This window comes from Dendropsophus ebraccatus, chromosome 15, assembly GCF_027789765.1.
Source record: "Dendropsophus ebraccatus isolate aDenEbr1 chromosome 15, aDenEbr1.pat, whole genome shotgun sequence".
Taxonomy (NCBI): domain Eukaryota; kingdom Metazoa; phylum Chordata; class Amphibia; order Anura; family Hylidae; genus Dendropsophus; species Dendropsophus ebraccatus.
The window spans coordinates 63,423,808-63,443,520 of NC_091468.1; the positions used below are offsets into that span (position 1 = coordinate 63,423,808).

General features: G+C 40.2%; 1 protein-coding gene across 2 annotated transcripts in view; it reads left to right on the plus strand.

Moving 5' to 3' along the window:
- Positions 1-18,136, plus strand: part of NOX3 (NADPH oxidase 3) — a 32,107-nt gene extending 13,971 nt beyond the window's left edge. The window contains exons 6-13 of one of the 2 annotated variants that reach the window (XM_069954916.1): positions 2,179-2,360; positions 5,497-5,626; positions 7,122-7,214; positions 7,514-7,767; positions 10,801-10,963; positions 12,935-13,081; positions 14,292-14,416; positions 17,838-18,136. In XM_069954916.1, the coding sequence (XP_069811017.1) occupies positions 2,179-2,360; positions 5,497-5,626; positions 7,122-7,214; positions 7,514-7,767; positions 10,801-10,963; positions 12,935-13,081; positions 14,292-14,416; positions 17,838-17,964 (1,221 nt within the window). In that variant the 3' untranslated portion in view covers positions 17,965-18,136. Of the gene's footprint in view, positions 1-2,178; positions 2,361-5,496; positions 5,627-7,121; positions 7,215-7,513; positions 7,768-10,779; positions 10,964-12,934; positions 13,082-14,291; positions 14,417-17,837 lie in introns of both variants that reach the window. The other variant, XM_069954915.1, reaches the window with a different exon arrangement.
- The last annotated feature ends 1,577 nt before the right edge of the window (positions 18,137-19,713 follow it).

A 19,713-nucleotide genomic window follows, 5' to 3' on the forward strand; every position in this document is an offset into this window, starting at 1 on the left:
ATGGCTACGGTTTTTACAGCTCCGTTCCATTAAAATGGTTTACACAATTTTTTATAAATTTTTTATAGCCCAATATAGACTAAACTCAATAGGCCGAACAATGGCCAATGTGGTAAATCCAGTAATTAGAAGCATAAAGTAAAAGATTAAAAAAGATATATCTTTTTATCATGAACAGACAAGCCACTCTACAATAATAATAATAATCCACGCACTACATCCCTCATTGAAAACATAGACTAGACAACCTGAGCCATTGAAATAAATCTGGTCCATTTCAAGTCTGTCCAAGTTTTGCACTAAAAGTTTTCAGTACATTCCCCATATGTTTTGAGTGTGATTTTACAGCTCAAAAGTCTTTTTTTTAAGCAGAAAAAGACATAATTTCAGATTTTTTTTTGTTTTTGGCACATTTTATGACCCTTTTATTGACACTTTTTTCTGCCAATTTTTGTAGCCACTTTTTCGGCTGGGTTCACACTATGTATATTTGAGGCTGTATTTGTGAGGCTGTATAGCAACCAAAACCAGGAGTGGATTGAAAACACAGAAAGGCTATGTTCACATAATGTTGTAATTGAGTGGATGGCCGTCATTTAATGGCAAATTTTTGCTGTTATTTTAAAACAACGGCTGTTATATTGAAATGATGGCCGTTATTTACCGTTATATGACGGCCATCCACTCAATTTCAACATTGTGTGAACAGAGCCTTTCTGTGTTTTCAATCCACTCCTGGTTTTGGTTGCTATGAGGACCTGACAAGAGGACCAAATACAGCCTCAAATATACATAGTGTGAACCCAGCCTTAAGCTGTAAAGACGAGGCTGTTTTCCAATGGCGGTGGTCTTTTTGGTTATTTGGGCCCACATTATGTGCCAAAAAGTCCAAAAAAGGCACTTTTTAAAAAATTTTTTAAATTATTAGGTGTGTGCCCTAGTGACTGTATTTCCTATGAGAGTTTTACTCTTTTTGTGTGTTTGTTTTATGGACCAAAAAACTCAAAAAGACATATAGGCACCTTGATCAAAGTTGGGCCCCTTGTGTACAGCACAACACAGATTCTTAGCTTTTCTGCACAGTATGCCAGCTGTAACCCCACATGCACCTCTTAGTAAATCCGGCTGGGTGGGGCTTTATTTAAAGCGGTATTCTTCTGAAACATAACTTTTAATATACAACGGAAGAAGGACATAGATTGGGCACTCACCGTTCAGAAGCCAGGTTTCTTCACCAGTATGTTAAAAGTTACATTTGAGCGGACTACCCCTTAAAGGAGACGTTTGGCCAAAAGTATTTTTAATATGTTATTACTTATGAAAAGTTAAACAAATTCCTTATGTACAATAATTATGGCAAATGCACCTATACTGCTACTTCCCTTAATTTTGTAGATCTTGGAATCTTCAAATTCTCTCAAAAACCGTGACGTCACGAACCAGTTGTAATTCCTATGGAGTGTCCTCGGCAGCTCGGGTGACATCAGGGAATGAGTCGGCAGGAGGCTGGGGTGGCCGTGAGCTCTGCAGTCAGTCCCCGACAGGGCATCAATGGCGGCAATGTCAGCGGTGGCATCAGCAGGGATGTGCATGTGATGGGGATAGCCCAGGTACTACTCCCCAATAATCTGCTCATACTGAGCAGATGATGGGAGTAGTAGTATAGTGTTTATGTGTGCATACATAGATGTGTTACATAGACATCCATGGAATCCATTGAGTGTCCAGCAGGGGGTGCACTATAAATAGAAGTCAATGGTACTCTATTCTATATATAGTGCGCCCCCTGCTGGACACTCTATAGGAATTACAAATGATTTGTGACGTCACGGTTTTTGAGAGAATATGAAGATTCCATGATCTACTAAATTAAGGGAAATAGCAGTAAATGTGCATTTCCCATAATTATTGTACATTAGGAATTTGTCTAACTATAACATATTAAAAAATATGTTTTGGCCAGAGTTGTCCTTTAAAGATTGGTGTACGAAATCTCCACAGTAGCTTACACATACCTCTAGGGTTCTTGTCTTTCATCAGTACAGAGAAAATGTAGAGGTATTACATATTTCGTATAATTGTTCGGTGTGTGGCGTAACATAATAGAATTTATGGGCGATGGGATGAATGTATATTTTGGTATAACGCATGGTATTTCCTATTATATGTTTTTCCTAGAATATCATTAAGGAAGTGTTTGTCTCTGTGGCTGGCATCACTGGTTTTGTCATCACATTGGCCCTAGTGCTGATCATAACATCATCTACAGAGCTCATAAGGAGGTCATTTTATGAAGTCTTCTGGTATACCCATAACCTATTTATTATTTTCTTCATTGGACTTGTTATACATGGTGCAGGGTAAGCCAAAAACTGTTATACTGCTATGTATGTATTTATTTTGGTGTGCACTTGAGGAAATGTCACTTTTACAAGCTAGTTAGTTATTTAACTCTGTTCACACACAGTAAATTAAAAGCCAAATACAACTGTAAGGGTCCTATTACACGGAGCAATTTTTAACGTTTAACGACTAACGATAAACGATCGCAAACGAGATTGTTTATCGTTAACCTGAAATCGTTCACCATATTACACAGAACGATGGTCGTTAGTTAGGATCGTTACTATGATCGTTTACTCCATCTGACCTCAGCAGAACAATGGACAATGTGCAATTACACTGAGCGATTAGTGAACAAATGCGGAACTTGAGCGAACGAATGTGGAATGATGCTGCGTTTACACGTAACGATTATTGGCCCGATCGTACGATTAGCGATATCGGATTTACGATTTTTTTTTTATAACCATCAGCGTTTAGACGGTACGATATATCGTACGAAAATTCGCACTGCGATCGTTTTGCGGTCGTTTAAGCCTATCTCACACATTGGTTAAATCGGCGAACGACTGTTCACACGGAACGATTTGCGAATTTTTTGCGTACGATGAACAACGATTTGCTGACCTGATGAAAGATCACGATGTAAGATTTATCGTGCGTCGTTCGATCGTTCGCTGCGTTTACACGTACGATTATCGTTCCAATTCGACCGTTATCGCGCAAATTCGCACGATAATCGTTACGTGTAAACGCAGCATTACAGCGAACAATTAGCGAACGATTAGCAATAATTTTAAGTTCAGATCTAAATCAACGATCAACGACGTACAACGATTTTTCGATCGTTGCCGGCAATTACACAGAATGATTATCATTTAAAAATTCAGACGATATAACGATTTTTTGCACGATAATCGTCCCGTGTAATAGGGCCTTAAGGCTACATTAACATTACTAGAAAGTACTCGATACTGGAGTGAGTACTGCGTGCTTGATAACAAAAAGCTTGTATAAAGGCTACTGACATAATGTATTTCCACTGCCTTAGGTTATGTACCCACAAAGTCTTTTTCTGGCTATTTTGCATTTTTTTTTTTTTGTGCCAAAATGCAGCTGTTTATGTAAATCACGGCTGTAATTTGAATAAACGTTCATGTTTTGGTGCCAAAATTATGGCAGTGCAAAAAACGGACGCAAAACAGCCAGAAAAAGACGTCGTAGGAACATAGACTTAAAGTGTACCTGTGACGATCGTCCTTTCTGGATCAGCAGCAAGAGAATACTGTATATTATAAAAAAATATAAATTTCTACAGTTCAGAATTCCAATATCAGTCCCAATACAGTGGGGATATACTAAGTATATAAACACATAAAAGAGCTGTAAGAAAATAGTCTACACAACATAATAGATATAAAACCAATTACTTTATTATAGACATGTTGTCCAACATAAAAACATTAAAATGCATAAAAAGTGTAAGAGAAGGTCACATAGAAACATAACCAAATAAACAAAGGAATAATGTGCAATAATACAAAAAGGTACAAATGTAAACTGTAATAATTGGCCAGGTATGTGCTAGAACATGTTCACACACAGTATTTTGGTTAGTAGTTTGGTTGCTCTTTGTAGCCAAAATCTGTAGTGGAATCAATAGAGAAAAACTATAATTTAACCCCTTCAAGACAAAGCCCTTTGATGCACAAAAGTCCGGGTCACATTAATGCAATGTTTCTACCCGCCTTCTAAGAGCCATAGCGCTTTTATTTTTCCACTTACTTGGCTGGTTGGGGTGTAATTTTTTTTACCATCATCTCTAGTTTTTATTAGTATCATATTGGTGTAACAGAAAATTTTGATCGCTTTTTATTTTTTTTCTGATTATATCATATATTAAAATCAGCAATCCTGGTGTGGTTTTTTTTCCACTTACGCCGTTCACCGTGCGGGAACAATAATGTTATATTTTAATAGATCAGACAATTCTGCAGGCTACGATATGTAATATGTTTATTTATTTTTTAATATCTTTATTTTTATAATGGGCAAGGGGGTATTTTAAACTTTTATTGGGAGGGGGTTTATAAGGGGTTTTTAATACTTTTAAAAACTTTTTTTTTATTACACTTTTTTTTTTTTACACTTTTTATCACTGTAAAACATGCATCAGATTGCATATACTGATCTATGCTATGCCATAGCATAGCATAGATCAGTGTTATCGGCGATCTATGTATAGAGCCTGCCTGAGAGCAGACTGTTTACATGAATCGCCGATCCGCATGGCTGCAGGGGTCGCGATCATTCAATGACAGATGCTTGTTCTGTCACTGAGTACCTTAAACGCTGCGATTGTTATAGATTGTGGCGCTTAAGAGGTTAATGAGATGCAGCTGTGGGATCGCAGCTGCCTCTCATTACCTCCGGCCTCGGACACACTGATGTGTCCGGGGCTGCTCTCACTGCAGCTGTCTCGCACACATCAGAAGCCCCTCAGTCAGGGCATCAGCGCGCGCCCGCATAAGAACTCAATGAATAGCGGCCGCAAAAAACTGACATGTCAGTTGTTTGCGGCGCCGCTAGGCGTCCCGGACGGAACGTATACTATGTGAATACGCTCCGACCGGGACCCCAGAGACAGCAAGCCAACGTACTTTTTCGTATTAACTACGGCTATTGTTGCAATCGGCAACATCGGCTGTAGAAATACGAAAAAATATGTTGTGTGAACATAGCCTAAAGGAGTATTCTGCTCAGGTAGAATACATGTGGAATCCTCCCCCTTCCTGGAGACTAACAATTTATTCTATACTTGTAATTATCTATTTAGTCTCCTTCCCCCAGCTTTAAGCTGCTGCTTTCTGCTGAAGACAGAAATCTGTGTGTGAGCTTCTCCCTCTGTCTCCTTTCCCCTCCCTTCTGAGACATTTCATGTAAACACATGCAATTATTGTCCCTGGCCAGCTGTTTCTGCACTCTGTAATGCCTGGAGGGATAATAACAGTGAGATCATCAGCAACTTGACCTCAGATTAAAAATAAATCACAACATCCAGTCATAGGGAATATTTCTTTCTGTAACAAGATCTGGTATCATAAACTTTTTACAATGACTGACAAAATCTTACCATTTGTGTGAACTTCCCAGACAGGTAGTCCGGGGACAGACACCACAAAGTATGGTATTACATAATCTTTCATATTGTAAAGACCATTATTACGAGTGGGGTGAAACTGCACAATGTCCCGTACCACAATTTTCTGGAAACAAACCAGCGGTAAGATAACACTGCTACTACTGTTACTAACCTGCTGTAAAATAGAATTTTTTTTTAAATATAAGCCTTTATACGCTAAATGGCCAGTAACACACACACAGCCATGTAGTAGCACATTGGACTTTATTTGGCCATGAAAACTGCAGCAATTCATTGTGTATAGATATGTTTTAACAAGCCTGTTCTTTCTGGTCCCAAAGAGGCTTTATACTATTAACATCTGGGGACTGTGAAGGACGGGGAAACAAGTAACACTCACTATCATGTTCCTGGAGCCCATCCATACTGTGTCCATTCCCCCTTTGTAGTTGTTCCATCCTATACTGTATAAGTCCCTCCCCCCTCTGCAGTAAGCCCCTCCCCCCATACTGTATACACCCTCCTCTGCAGGTAGCCCCCATACTGTATACACCCTCCTCTGCAGGTAGCCCCCATACTGTATACACCCTCCTCTGCAGGTACTCCTCATACCATTTACCTCCCTCCTCCTCTGCAGGTAGCCTCCATAATATATACCTTCCTTCCCCCCACTGTAGTTTTTCCCCCATACTGTATACATCCCTCCCCCTCTGTAGTTGTCCCCCCATACTGTATACCTGCCTCCACCTTTACAGGTAGTCCTCAAACTGTATACCTCCATCCCCCTCTGTAGTTGTTCCCCCATAATGTATACCTCCCTCCCCCTCTGCAGAAAAGCCCCCATACTGTATATATCCCCCCTCTGCAGGTAGTTTCCATACTGTATACCTCCCTCCCCCTCTGTAGGTGTTCCCCCATACTGTATACCACCCCCTATGTAGTTGTTCCCCATACTGTATACCTCCCTCCCCCCTCTGCAGGTAGTCCCCATACTGCATACCTCCCTCCCCCTCTGTAGTTCTCCCCCATACTGTATACCTCCCTCCCCCTCTGTAGTTCTCCCCCCATACTGTATACCTCCCTTCCCCTCTGTAGTTGTTCCCCCATACTGTATACCTCCCTCCCCGTCTGTAGTTGTTCCCCCATATTGTATACCTCCCTCCTCTGTAGTTGCTCCCCCATACTGTATACCTCCCTCCCCCTCTGTAGTTGTTCCCCCATACTGTATACCTCCCTCCCCCTCTGTAGTTGTTCCCCCATACTGTATACCTCCCTCCTCTGCAGTAAGGCCTCTCCATACTATATACCTCCCTTCCCCTCTGTAGTTTACCCATATACCCTCCGTCTCCCTATATTCAGCATCCCCTACTGTGCATCTTCTTACCCCTCCTGCCTCCCCTGCAGCCTGTGTTGAGCAGGTGGGGGCGGAGCATAATACGTCTTGCCCTGATTGGCTGATGCTCAGCACCCAGTGTCAGGGATCTGGTCAGCTGACTATAACTAGGGCTTATTATTGGATTAGGGCTTATATTTCACACTTACTCCAAAAAGCCTGCAAATGAAGCTCGGTCTTATTTTCGGAGGAACATGATACTTTCTTGATACTCATCTTTCTAACAATGCTTTTTCCTCTTAGACGTGGAAGTGGGTGTTTTTTCCTTTGGTATTATATACATGTGAAAGCATAGTTCGATTTTGGAGATCAAAGCAAGAAGTTGTCATCACAAAGGTAAGTGTCTGCTAGGTTGAATACTATATTACAGTAGTACTCGGTCCTTTCTTTTTTCTTAATCTGTCACCAACCTATGCTCTCCGGTGCATATTATTCTTTAACCCGGTTACTTAAAGGTGAAGTCCAGCATCCAACATTTTTTCAGAGGTGGCTAAATCTACCTACATGTACTTATCTTCCCGGCTCAAGCACTGGGGAGGTAAGTGCATGTAGTTAGGTTCAGCCACCTCCTCCCCAGACTTCCCCTTTAAATGATTTTACTCCTATTAAATATTATTCCTGTTGTTCTTATTTAGGTCATTACTCACTCATCTAATGTCCTGGAAATTCAGATGAAGAAAAGTGGTTTTTCTATGGAACCAGGACAGTATATTTTCCTCCAGTGTCCGGCTGTTTCGCGGCTGGAGTGGCATCCTTTTACACTAACTTCAGCCCCAGAAGAACCGTTTTTTAGCGTGCACGTGAGGGCCGTTGGTGACTGGACACAAGGACTCCTTGCAGAGTGTGGAGCAAACAGGACCCAGTCCTTAGAGCCATGGCAGCTGCCAAGGTATGGCAAGTTTCATACTGAATACATATTCCTTTATTAGCATTAGTATATTGTGTTTTACTAATTTGTAATATTAGTTGTTAACCCCTTCAAGACCGAGGTCATTTGTGCCCGGATGTAAGGGCCAAATTATCGCAATGTTCCTCCCCGCCTTCTAAGAGCCATAGCGCTTTTATTTTTCCTCCAGGGCTGGTCGGGGTGTCATTTTTTGCGCCATGATCTCTAGTTTTTATTATTATCATATTGGTGTAACTAAAACATTTTGATTGCTTTTTATAAAAAAAAATTCTGATATATAATTTAAAAAAATCAGCAATCATGTTTGTTTGTTTGTTTTTTTTTTTCTTCATTTATGCCGTTCACCGTGCGGAAACAATTATGTTATATTTTAATAGATCGCAAAATTCTGCACGCTACAATCTATAATATATTTATTTATTTTTTTTAAATATTTTTAGTTTTATAATGGGCAAGGGAGTATTTTAAACTTTTATTGGGAGGGGGGGTTATAAGGGTTTTTTAAATACTTTTAAAAACTTTATTTTTTTTAATACACTTTTTTAACACTATTTTTTCACTCTAAAACATGCAATCATTACATTGTATATACTGATCTATGCTATGCGATAACATAGCATAAATCAGTGTTATCGGCGACCTGTGCATAGAGAGTATATAGGTAAAGATGAGTGAACTTTTCAAAAGTTCGGTTTGGCAGGTTCAGCTAACTTTAATGTAAAATTTGGGTTAGTTCATACTTCCCCTGTGTCCAACTTCTTCGGTACCATCCCATCTTCTCCAGTTACAGCCCGCTCAGCCAATCACAGGCTGACTGGGACTGGACATTACATTGGCCTCTGATTGGCTGAGCAGGCATTCACTCTATAGGCGGCTGAAAACACCCAAGACCCACAAGAGGACACCATGGGAACACAGACAGGAGAGAATATATATATATATATATAATTTGTTTTTAAGATATGCACCACCATCTTCCTGAACTTTTTCTGAATTTTGCAAAACATTTGGTTTCGAACCAAACTTTTTGCAAAGTGCAGAACAAATCTTGGTTTGTAAGGCTCGGCTCGCTCATCTCTAATATCATATTATAGAACTTTTGTAGAACTTTTGTATTATAGAACTTTTCAGAAGGTTTTTCTTTTACATTTAGACCCATAAATTTATACTTCTGGGGTTACCTTGGACTCCTCCTCAGAGGCCACCACAGAAGATATAGAGGAGTGCATGCTCTAAAGGAGACCTGCCTGTCCATGTAGTGAGAGGGGGATGGTCTAATGACACATGGGGGTGGGAGGGGGCATTGTGGGCATTAGCAGTATCACACACGCCTCTGTAACATTATCAAGAAATAAAGAAAAGCATTTTTTGCTAAATTGGCAAAATGGACAAAAAAAAGGCAAATCCTTAAAAGGGGTCTTCCAGACAAGGGGTGTGTTACCTCCCGGGCTCCAGCGACACAGCCTCAGTCCTGCCATACCATCCCCTGTTGGACTGCTTCATGTCATTGCAGACCTGCCCAGCCAATCAGCAACTGCAGCGGAGTACCGCCTTAGTCGCTGATTGGCTGGGCACCTGGAAGCAGCCCAACAGGGGATTGCTGCAGCAGCACTGGAGCCCAGGAGGTAAGTTTACTTTATTATGTTAAAGCAGCCGATGGCCGGCCGTATAGTAAAAAAACACCCTTTGCCCGTAATGCCTCTTTAATGCATGTTTTTTTTACACTATAGATAACTGGTGGTGGTTTTAGCAGCAATTCCCTACTGTAAATCTACAAAACCACACAGTTCGGCCGTAGTATTAAGGGGAAGAAATAAAGGGGGTTACAAGAAAGAAACAATTTTCCTAAAACCTGCTTATTTGCATCAGTGAACCTTAAACCCCTCCATCCATACTTCATCTTATCCCCGGGTCTATGGACGTTGTCTGCTGCCAGGAGAATTTATTACAATCTCTTAAAAGCCTCCTCTGTTCCACTGAACATAAATTAATTTGCCCAGAGGAGATATAGGCTGAAGATAAATGACTTCTGAATTCTGGGGGTTTCCTCCAGTGAAGACCACAACAAGGTACTGTAACTAACAAGCCTGCCGGCCCTAGGGGATTGGGATCTCGCTGGAGGCAGAGTGTATTTTTATTATATTATATTATATTGGGCTTGTCCAGGCATTAAAATGCTCTCAAAACTAAGTTTTGTTAACATGATATTGCATTTTTGCTGCAATTTTAAAAATTTGGCGGAATTTTATTTTTTTTTGCATTATTTTACAGTAATTATAGTTAAAACAATGCATGTTTACCATGATTTGCATAATCCTTTATAGCAGGCATCAAACCCCCATGGCAGCTCAGAAAAATCTTCAGCTATAATTTAAAGGATGCTATAAATAATTATGTTCATATGTAGCACCAATCATATATAGTATTCCCTTATTACTTTCTTACTTTGTTTATGCCATCACATCATCCACCTTATTATAGCATCTGCTTCAACTATTAATAAAAACAACTATTCCCTATAGCAGAAGTAACGCTTGTTTTCATTGTAGGCAATATATTCAGATTTATACAAAATGTAATACTGAGAAGTCTTACTGTACTGAAGAATAAAGTTAACACCCCGGAAAAAAAGTTTTCTTTCGAATCAACTGGTTTCAGAAAGTTAGATAGATTTGCAAATTACTTCTATTTAAAGTCTTCCAGTACTTATCAGCTGCTGTATGTCTTGCAAGAAGTGGTGTATTCTTTCCAGTATGACACTGTGCTCTCTACTGCCACCTCTGTCCATGTCAGGAACTGTCCAGAGCAGCAGAGGTTTTCTATGGGTATTTGCTACTCCTCCAGACAGTTCCTGACATGAACAGAGGTGGCAGCAGAGAGCACGGTGTCAGAAAAAAGAAAAAGAGTACAACACAGAGCTGTACAAAAAGACTATCCAGAATTGGTTTACATTATATATACAAGTATTTTGTCTGTTTTTTTGTGTTCTCATAGAGGATTATATCCTTATTCTAGATTAGCTGTTGATGGACCTTATGGATCAGCTGCAACTAATGTATTCCACTACGATGTCAGTGTCTGCATTGCAGCGGGGATTGGAGTGACACCATTTGCATCTGTACTAAAATCTATATGGTATAAATACTGCTCTGCAAGGAATGCTATGGGACTAAAGAAGGTAACACTCGCTGCTTTTGTTTTTACTTAAAGTGTCACTGTCGTTATACCTTTTAAAATCTAAATCAACAGTAGATGTGAAATGAAGAAATTTTGCAATTTACGTTCATTATTTTTTTGTTATCATGCTTTAAAACAAAGCTGAACTTACCATAAATCCAGGTCCAGTCTCTTGAAGGCAGTTATGTAACAGCTATACTTACTGTATCCAGGTCCAGTCTCCTGATGGCAGCTATACAACAACTATACTTACCAGAAATCCAGGTCCAGTCTCCAAAAGGCTACTATATAACAACTATACTTATTGTATCCAGATCCAGTCTCCTGAAGGCAGCTATATAACAGCTATACTTACTGTATTCAGGTCAAGTCTTCTGAAGGCAGATATATAACAGCTATACTTACTGTATCCAGGTCCAGTCTCCTGAAGGCAGCTATATAACAGCTATACTTACTGTGTCCAGGTCCAGTCTCCTGAAGGCTGCTATATAACAGCTATACTTACTGTATCCAGGTCCAGTCTCCTGAAGGCAGCTATATAACAGCTATACTTACTGTGTCCAGGTCCAGTCTCCTGAAGGCTGCTATATAACAGCTATACTTACTGTATCCAGGTCCAGTCTCCTGAAGGCTGATATATAACAACTGTCAGCTATACTTACTGTATCCAGGTCCAGTGTCCTGAAGGCAGCTATATAACAGCTATACTTACTGTATCCAGGTCCAGTCTCCTGAAGGCTGCTATATAACAGCTATACTTACTGTATCCAGGTCCAGTCTCCTGAAGGCTGCTATATAACAGCTATACTTACTGTCTCTAGGTCCAGTCTCCTGAAGGCAGCTATATAACAGCTATACTTACTGTATCCAGGTCCAGTCTCCTGAAGGCTGCTATATAAAAGCTATACTTACTGTATCCAGGTCTAGTCTCCTGAAGGCAGCTATATAACACCTATACTTGCTGTATCCAGGTCCAGTCTCCTGAAGGCTGCTATATAAAAGCTATACTTACTGTATCCAGGTCTAGTCTCCTGAAGGCAGCTATATAACACCTATACTTGCTGTATCCAGGTCCAGTCTCCTGAAGGCAGATTTTCTGACTTGTGCTGATTGAAAAAAACAGACTAAACACAGGAATTCCGGCCCATACACAGAGTCGCGGCTCAATGTGTCCCTCAATCAAATGACTGCTTTTTCTCTGTGAGAACTCAGATGACCTGGGATACACAGGACTTCCTGTTTTCTGACTGTTTCCTGTTTTTTGAGAAAAAAAAAGTCAGAAAACAGTGCTGTGCTGTGTTTTCCCTGATAACTAAAAAATACATAATGACTGTATATTGCAAACTTGCATTATATCACATCTACTGTTGATTTACATTTTGAAAGTTTTAACGACAACAACACTTTAATTTCTTTTTTTTTTTTGTGTCCAACTGAACCAAACTTTTTGCAAAGTTTCTACAAACCCAGTGAAAGGTGGCAGCAGCACCTAAAAAACCCAATAGTCCCACAATTGTAGCTGCAATCATTTAGCTGTTTTTTTTTTGCGGTTTGTTTAGGGTTCGGTTCGATCAAAACCCAAACTTTTCGGCAAAGTTTGACAAAACCTGCCGTACCAAATTTTCAAAAGATCAATAGAGATGAGCGAACCTGGAGCATGCTCGAGTCCATCCGAACCCGAACTTTCGGCATTTGATTAGCGGTGGCTGCTGAACTTGGATAAAGCCCTAAGGCTATGAGGAAAAATGGATATAGTCATTGGCTGTATCCATGTTTTCCAGACAACCTTAGAGCTTTATCCAAGTTCAGAAGCCCCAGCTAATCAAATGCTGATCGTTTGGGTTCGGATCGACTCAAACCCGAACCCGGTTCGCTCATCTCTAAAGATCAATGGTCTGTAGTTATAACTTACTGTGGAGGATAAAGCACTATAGATAATAGGTAAAAATCTATGCTGGATTTTATGTTTTAGGTATATTTCTATTGGCTTTGTCGGGACACTCATTCATTTGAATGGTTCGCTGATCTTCTCATCTCCTTAGAAGAACAAATGTCTGAACAAGGCAAAACAGACTTTCTGAGTTATCATCTTTTTCTCACTGGCTGGGATGAAAACCAGGTAAATACCATGCAAAGAAAAGAAGAAAGTATATGGCTCACCTAGTTTGATCACCCCGGGTGCATGAACAAGGGGCAGGGAATCTGCAGCATCCAATGTAGGGTTAAAATAAAATGTAAAATGAAGAGTTAGAAAATACTTACCAAAAGTTCTTTAAAAAAAAAAAAAAAAAATTATAGACCGTATTTTCTGCTGTATAAGACAACCCCCAACTTTTTGAAGTATGCTTGCCGTATAAGAAAACCCCTCTTCCAACGCACACCAAATTAAAATCAGACAGCAGCAAGATCTGACAGGCAGAGAAGGAGGTACAGTAATATCGGTAGGATACAAGGATGGTCAGACGGCTGACAGAGGTGTGTTTTTCTGGGCACAGCGCCACTCTACCGCATCTCTTTTTTTCATACCCCAGACACCAGCAGCTTGCTCTGCCCTTCATACGGTCACCACATATGGTGGGGATTTGGCCATTTTTTGAGCCTCCCCCACTGTATGTAAGTTTTTTAGCACCTGGCGTATAAGGCGACACCTGACTTTTGAGAAGATTTTCCTGGGTTAAAAAGTTGTCTTATAGGCAGAAAAATACGTGTGTGTATATATATACAGTACAGACCAAAGGTCTCTGTGGTCCAGTTCACCCCAAACCATCTTGATTGGGTTCAAGTCTGGTGACTGTGGAGGCCAGGTCATCTGGCGTAGCACCTCATCACTCTCCTTCTTGGTCTTATGGGCTATAAGACACAGCCTGGAGGTGTGTTTGGGGTCATTGACCTGTTGAAAAATAAATTATGGTCCAAATAAACGCAAACTGGATGGAATAGCATGCCGCTACAATTTACAATTTTCTACTCCTAATCAAATCCCCTCCTGCTGGCTGTCATATTTTAAAAATGTCCGGACTTCTCCTTTAAACTTGATTTACATAATAGGTTAATTTCTGATGCAGCATTCACCTTAGGATAACTCTTTGGGGGAGATTTGTTAATGATGCTGCAGTCACTGAGCTCCCCCCCCCATCCAGGTTGTGACAACACCGGTCAGTGAGATTGGGATGTGGTGCTGTGGGGGAAACGGGGACAGGTAAGTATAGATTCTTTATTATGTTCCCTCATCACCCCAGCGTAGACTGGATTTTTGGTTTTGCCTGGACTTCTACTTAAATGTTAACTTATTTATATTTTATTAACAAATCATGTCTGTGTTGTTTTAGGCTGCCCACATAGCTTTCCATTGTGATAATGACCTGGATGTTATTACCGGACTTAGACATAAAACTAATTTTGGAAGACCCAACTGGAATAAAGAATTCAGATTTATAGCAGAAAGACATTCGGGGTAAAACACATACAAGTGACTCCTTATTTGTGAGCTTCTTAGCATTTAGTTTAAAATGAATATAAAAACTGAATTTGAAAAGTTAGTATTTTGTACGGAGGAATTATTAGGCTATGTTCACATTACGTGAACGTCCGACCGTTCCGTGACCCCGGCCGGGTCACGGAACGGCCGGTCTCTGCCCAGATCATCCCGGTCGGTACTTAAGTACATCAGCGCGCCCCCATCAGAACTTCCCATAGCGCAAAATGAAGCAATCGGCCGGAGCCGCTTGCTTCATTGTGTGAATCGACAAGGTTTCCTACGGCCGCAATTCATTGAATTGCGGCCGCAGAAAACTGACATGTCAATTATTTGCGGCGCCGCACGGGATCCCAGACGATGTGTATACGCTCCGGCCAGGATCCCATAGATCAATAGGCAGTGTTCACAGGCGTACAAACTACTTATATGTAGTCTGAACATAGCCTTAAAACGTAGGGCCTATGGATGTCAGAGGACTCCTCACTAATAGCCGAAGTGGAAAACTGCAATAAACAGCACCTCTTCCTTTGCTTGAACGGCTGCCATGTATAACCCCAATTCCAAAAAAGTTGGGACACTATGTAAAATGTAAATAAAACAAATACCAGATTTGAACATGAGACATTTTACTGTGCCATGAAAACAATGTACTGGATGGTGGCTTATCAAAAAAGTTGGGACAGGTCCATGTCTATTGTTGTATAGCATAGTGGAGAGAAAAGGACGACACTCCAGCAGGCGGTGGTGATTGTGGTGGGATGAACCAGTAGTATGTAGAAAGGAGCCCGGCACTCACCAAATCCTTTTTTTTCATTTATTGTAGAGCAAAATGCATCAGTATTACATCATACGCATTTAGCTAAAGCTGATGAAGGTCATGCTGGGCCGAAACGCGTGCTGATGTATTACTGATTCGTTTTGCACTACAATAAATAAAGAAAAGGATTTGTTGAGTACCGGGCTCTTTTTTTTTTTTTTACATATTGTTGTATAGCATTCCCTCTTCTTTTAATAACACTCTATAAACAGTGCCAATTCTAGCTTCTCTGCTGCCTGCGGTGAGAACTGAAATAGCGCAACCCCCTCCTTCCGCCTCCGAAAATTTAAAGTAAGGAAGTTTTATCTGCAGAAAAATCACCATACATATTATCATCATACTGTTCCTGAACAAAGACACTGTACTGAGATTAACATCATATAAACATTAAATAATACCGCCACACAATGACCACATATCACCACCCCATAGTGACTAAATATTATCATCAATATTACCACTACACAAAGGGAAAATAATACCGCCACATCTTGAACATGCTATGACTGCTTAATGAATGAACAATACCATAAGTATTGCTCCTGAGTCCCCCTGTAGTCATAATCCCCCTCCTGTCTCCTCATGTAGTGATAACCCCCCTCCTGTCTCCTCATGTAGTTATAACCCCCCTCCCCCTCCTGTCTCCTCATGTAGTTATAACCCCCCTCCTGTCTCCTCATGTAGTTATAACCCCCTCCTGTCTCCTCATGTAGTCATAATTCCTCCCTCCTGTCCCCATGTAATCATAATCCCCCTACTGTCCCCATGAAGTTATAATCCCCCTCCTGTCCCCATGTAGTAATAATCCCCCTCCTGTCCCAATGTAGTTATAATCCCCCTCCTGTCCCCATGTAGTAATAATCCCCCTCCTGTCCCCATGTAGTAATAATCCCCCTCCTGTCCCCCCATATCCTGGATACATTTCTTCAGCAAAGTAAAAAAAACAAACACACTACTCACCTCACTAGTGGCTCCCATGCTGCTGTGCCCAGCCGGATGCTTCCTGGTTCAGGCTGATTTCTGATCTGATGGAATAGCCTGTGCCAGAAAAAAATTATTGGCTGCTTCAGACCACTTCTAGATGGTAGGCCTAACACAGCCTGCGATCTAGAAATTAGAGGCAGAGAGCACAGAGCTGATCGCTCCCTGAGCCTCCTATCAGCTGTGACGGCATGCTTACAGGACACAGACACAAACATTGCATTACACTGGGTCCCATGCTTCTGTACGGATATTGCTTTGGGTGGTACGCTATTAGCCATAGAATATGCATACAGGAGAGGCATCAGTCTATTGCTGATCTCTCTGCTCCTGTAGTGAGTGAGCGGTCATACACCCAGCAACTGACTATAGACAGAGAACAGGTCATATAGGAAAGACTGAGATTTCTCCTCTTTTTAAATCCATTCCTGGCTTTGTACGTGTGAACACACCATCAGTTCCAGATTGCTCCTCCGGATATTTTTATTAGTACCACTTATGCTGCGTTTACACGGAATGATTATCGTTCGAATTTTCACAATAACAATCGCATTTGAGCGATAATCGTTCCGTGTAAACACAGCAACCGATCAAGCGACGAGCGAGAAATCGTTCATTTTGATCTTTCAACATGTTCTCAAATTGTCGTTCCTTAAAAATTCGCAGATCGCTTCGTGTAAACAGTCTTTCAAAGATTCATGTGAAAGATGGGCTTAGGCGATCTTAAAAACGATCGCAATAACGATTTTTCTTACGAATTTTCTAACGATTTATTCGCTTAAACGCCGATCGTTATAAAAACCAAATCGTTGCTTCAAAATCATTAAATGATCGTTTGAGCGAATTATCGCTTTGTGTAAACGCAGCATTAGGGTCCTATTGCACGAAGCGATTTTTAACGACTAACGATAAACGATCGCAAATTAGATGATTAGAATGATTAACGAACGAATAACGAAAATTTTTGGTTCAGAACGAAATCAACGATCAACGACATGCGAGCGATTTTTCGATCAGTGCCTGCAATTATGCTGCGTTTACACGAAACGATAATACGATCGTACAATTAACGATGTCGGAGTAACAATTTTTATTCATAACAATCAGCGTTTGGACGGTGCAATATATCGTACGGAAAATTCGTTTTGCGATCGCTTAAGCCTATCTCACACATTGCTTAAATCGGCGAACGACTGTTCACACGGAACGATCTGCAAATTTTTTACGAACGACGATTTGAGAACACGTTTACATGTACGATTATCGTTCGAATTCGATCGTTATCGCGCAGATTCGCACAATAATCGTTACGTGTAAACGCAGCATCACACAGAATGATTATCGTTTAAATTCAAACGATATAACGATTTTTTCGCTCGATAATCGTCCCGTGTAATAGGGCCCTTTACTTTTTTGGAATTGGGTTTGTAATACTAAATTTTCCCTGACCTCAGAGCTGGCGATTATACATGTGGTAGTCATGATCAGTCAATCCCTTTTATAAGTGGCTGGATAGTCTTATAGTAGCTTTAATAGGATACGGAAACTTCAAAAATAATTTTACTGAATGATTTTTTATTTTTTTTTGCCTTTACACAGAACAAGTATTGGAGTATTCTTCTGTGGACCGAAATCTCTTTCTAAAATACTTAACAGTATGTGCCGTTTGCATTCATCATCGGACCCGAGAGGAGTACATTTCCATTATAACAAGGAGAGTTTTTAACTGCGTCACTGTAGAGTTTCTGTTCTATTTGTACTAAAAATATTTTTGAGGAATGATTCCATAAATTGTTTTTTCTGGAACTGAAATTAGTAATTATTATTAAAATAATATATACGCCATTCATCTGCTTAAAGTGGAACGCCAGCAAATTTTTTGCCAGATCAACTGGTGTCAGTATATATAGAAAGTCTCCAGTCTTCCAGTACTTATCAGCTGCTGTATGTCCTGCAGGAAATGGTGGATGTTCTCCAGTCTGACACAGTGCTCTCTGCTGCCACCTCTGTCCATATCAGGAACTGTCCAGAGTAGAAAAGGTATTGTATGGGGATTTGCTGCTGCTCCGGACAGTTCCTGACATGGACAGAGGTGTCAGCAGAGAGCACTGTGTCAGACTGGAAAGACTACACCACTTCCTGCAGGACATACAGCAGCTGATAAGTAATAAGTACTGAGATTTTTAAATAGAAGTAAATTAATAGAAGTAAAGTAATGCAGAAGTTTATTCAAAGGATTTTTTTGGTTACTGTAGTTCTTCTTTAATAGCAGCTTATGGATATAGTATGCTTGGACGTAAATTATTATTGCATTTACATGTTAGATAGAGGAGAAAATCATGGTGAGATCAGAGACTTATTTGGTCTGAATATTTGAAAACAATGTATGAATAAAATGCACAATAAATGGTTCAGTTCAGGAGGCTTTTTGTATTTGTTTTATTCTTTGATCTTAGGGAACTGGTTATATTGTAATCCTTAATAAAGCTGCAAATCAATCCATCCTATACTCTCTATTATACGTGATATGTGTCCTATACTCTCTATTATACATGATATGTGTCCTATACTCTCTACCATACGTGATATGTGTCCTATACTCTGTATTATACATGATATGTATCCTATCTTCTCCATAATACGTGATATGCATCCTATACTCTCTATCATACGTGATATGTGTCCTATACTCTCTATCATACGTGATATGTGTCCTATACTCTCTATCATACGTGATATGTATCCTATCTTCTCCATAATACGTGATATGCATCCTATACTCTCTATCATACGTGATATGTGTCCTATACTCTCTATCATACGTGATATGTGTCCTATACTATCATACGTGATATGTGTCCTATACTCTCTATCATACGTGATATGTGTCCTATACTCTCTATTATACATGATATGTGTCCTATACTCTCTATTATACATGATATGTGTCCTATACTCTCTACCATACGTGATATGTGTCCTATACTCTGTATTATACATGATATGTATCCTATACTCCTATACTCTCCGTCATACATGATATGTGTCTCCGTCATACGTGATATGTGTCCTATACTCTCTATCATACGTGATATGTATCCTATCTTCTCCATAATACGTGATATGTATCCTATCTTCTCCATAATACGTGATATGTGTCCTATACTCTCTATCATACGTGATATGTGTCCTATACTCTCTATCATACGTGATATGTATCCTATCTTCTCCATAATACGTGATATGCATCCTATACTCTCTATCATACGTGATATGTGTCCTATACTATTATACGTGATATGTGTCCTATACATGGAGACAAGAGCGGTGCTGTCTCTGGGAGAAAGTGGCCATGTTTTTGTATCACTGGATAACCTCTTTAATTGTGGCTGTCGGACCCTGTTTGAAGATAATAAATAGGGATGAGCAAATATACAAGCCTGACAAGCTGCCGGCTGATCCTAATAGAGCGCTT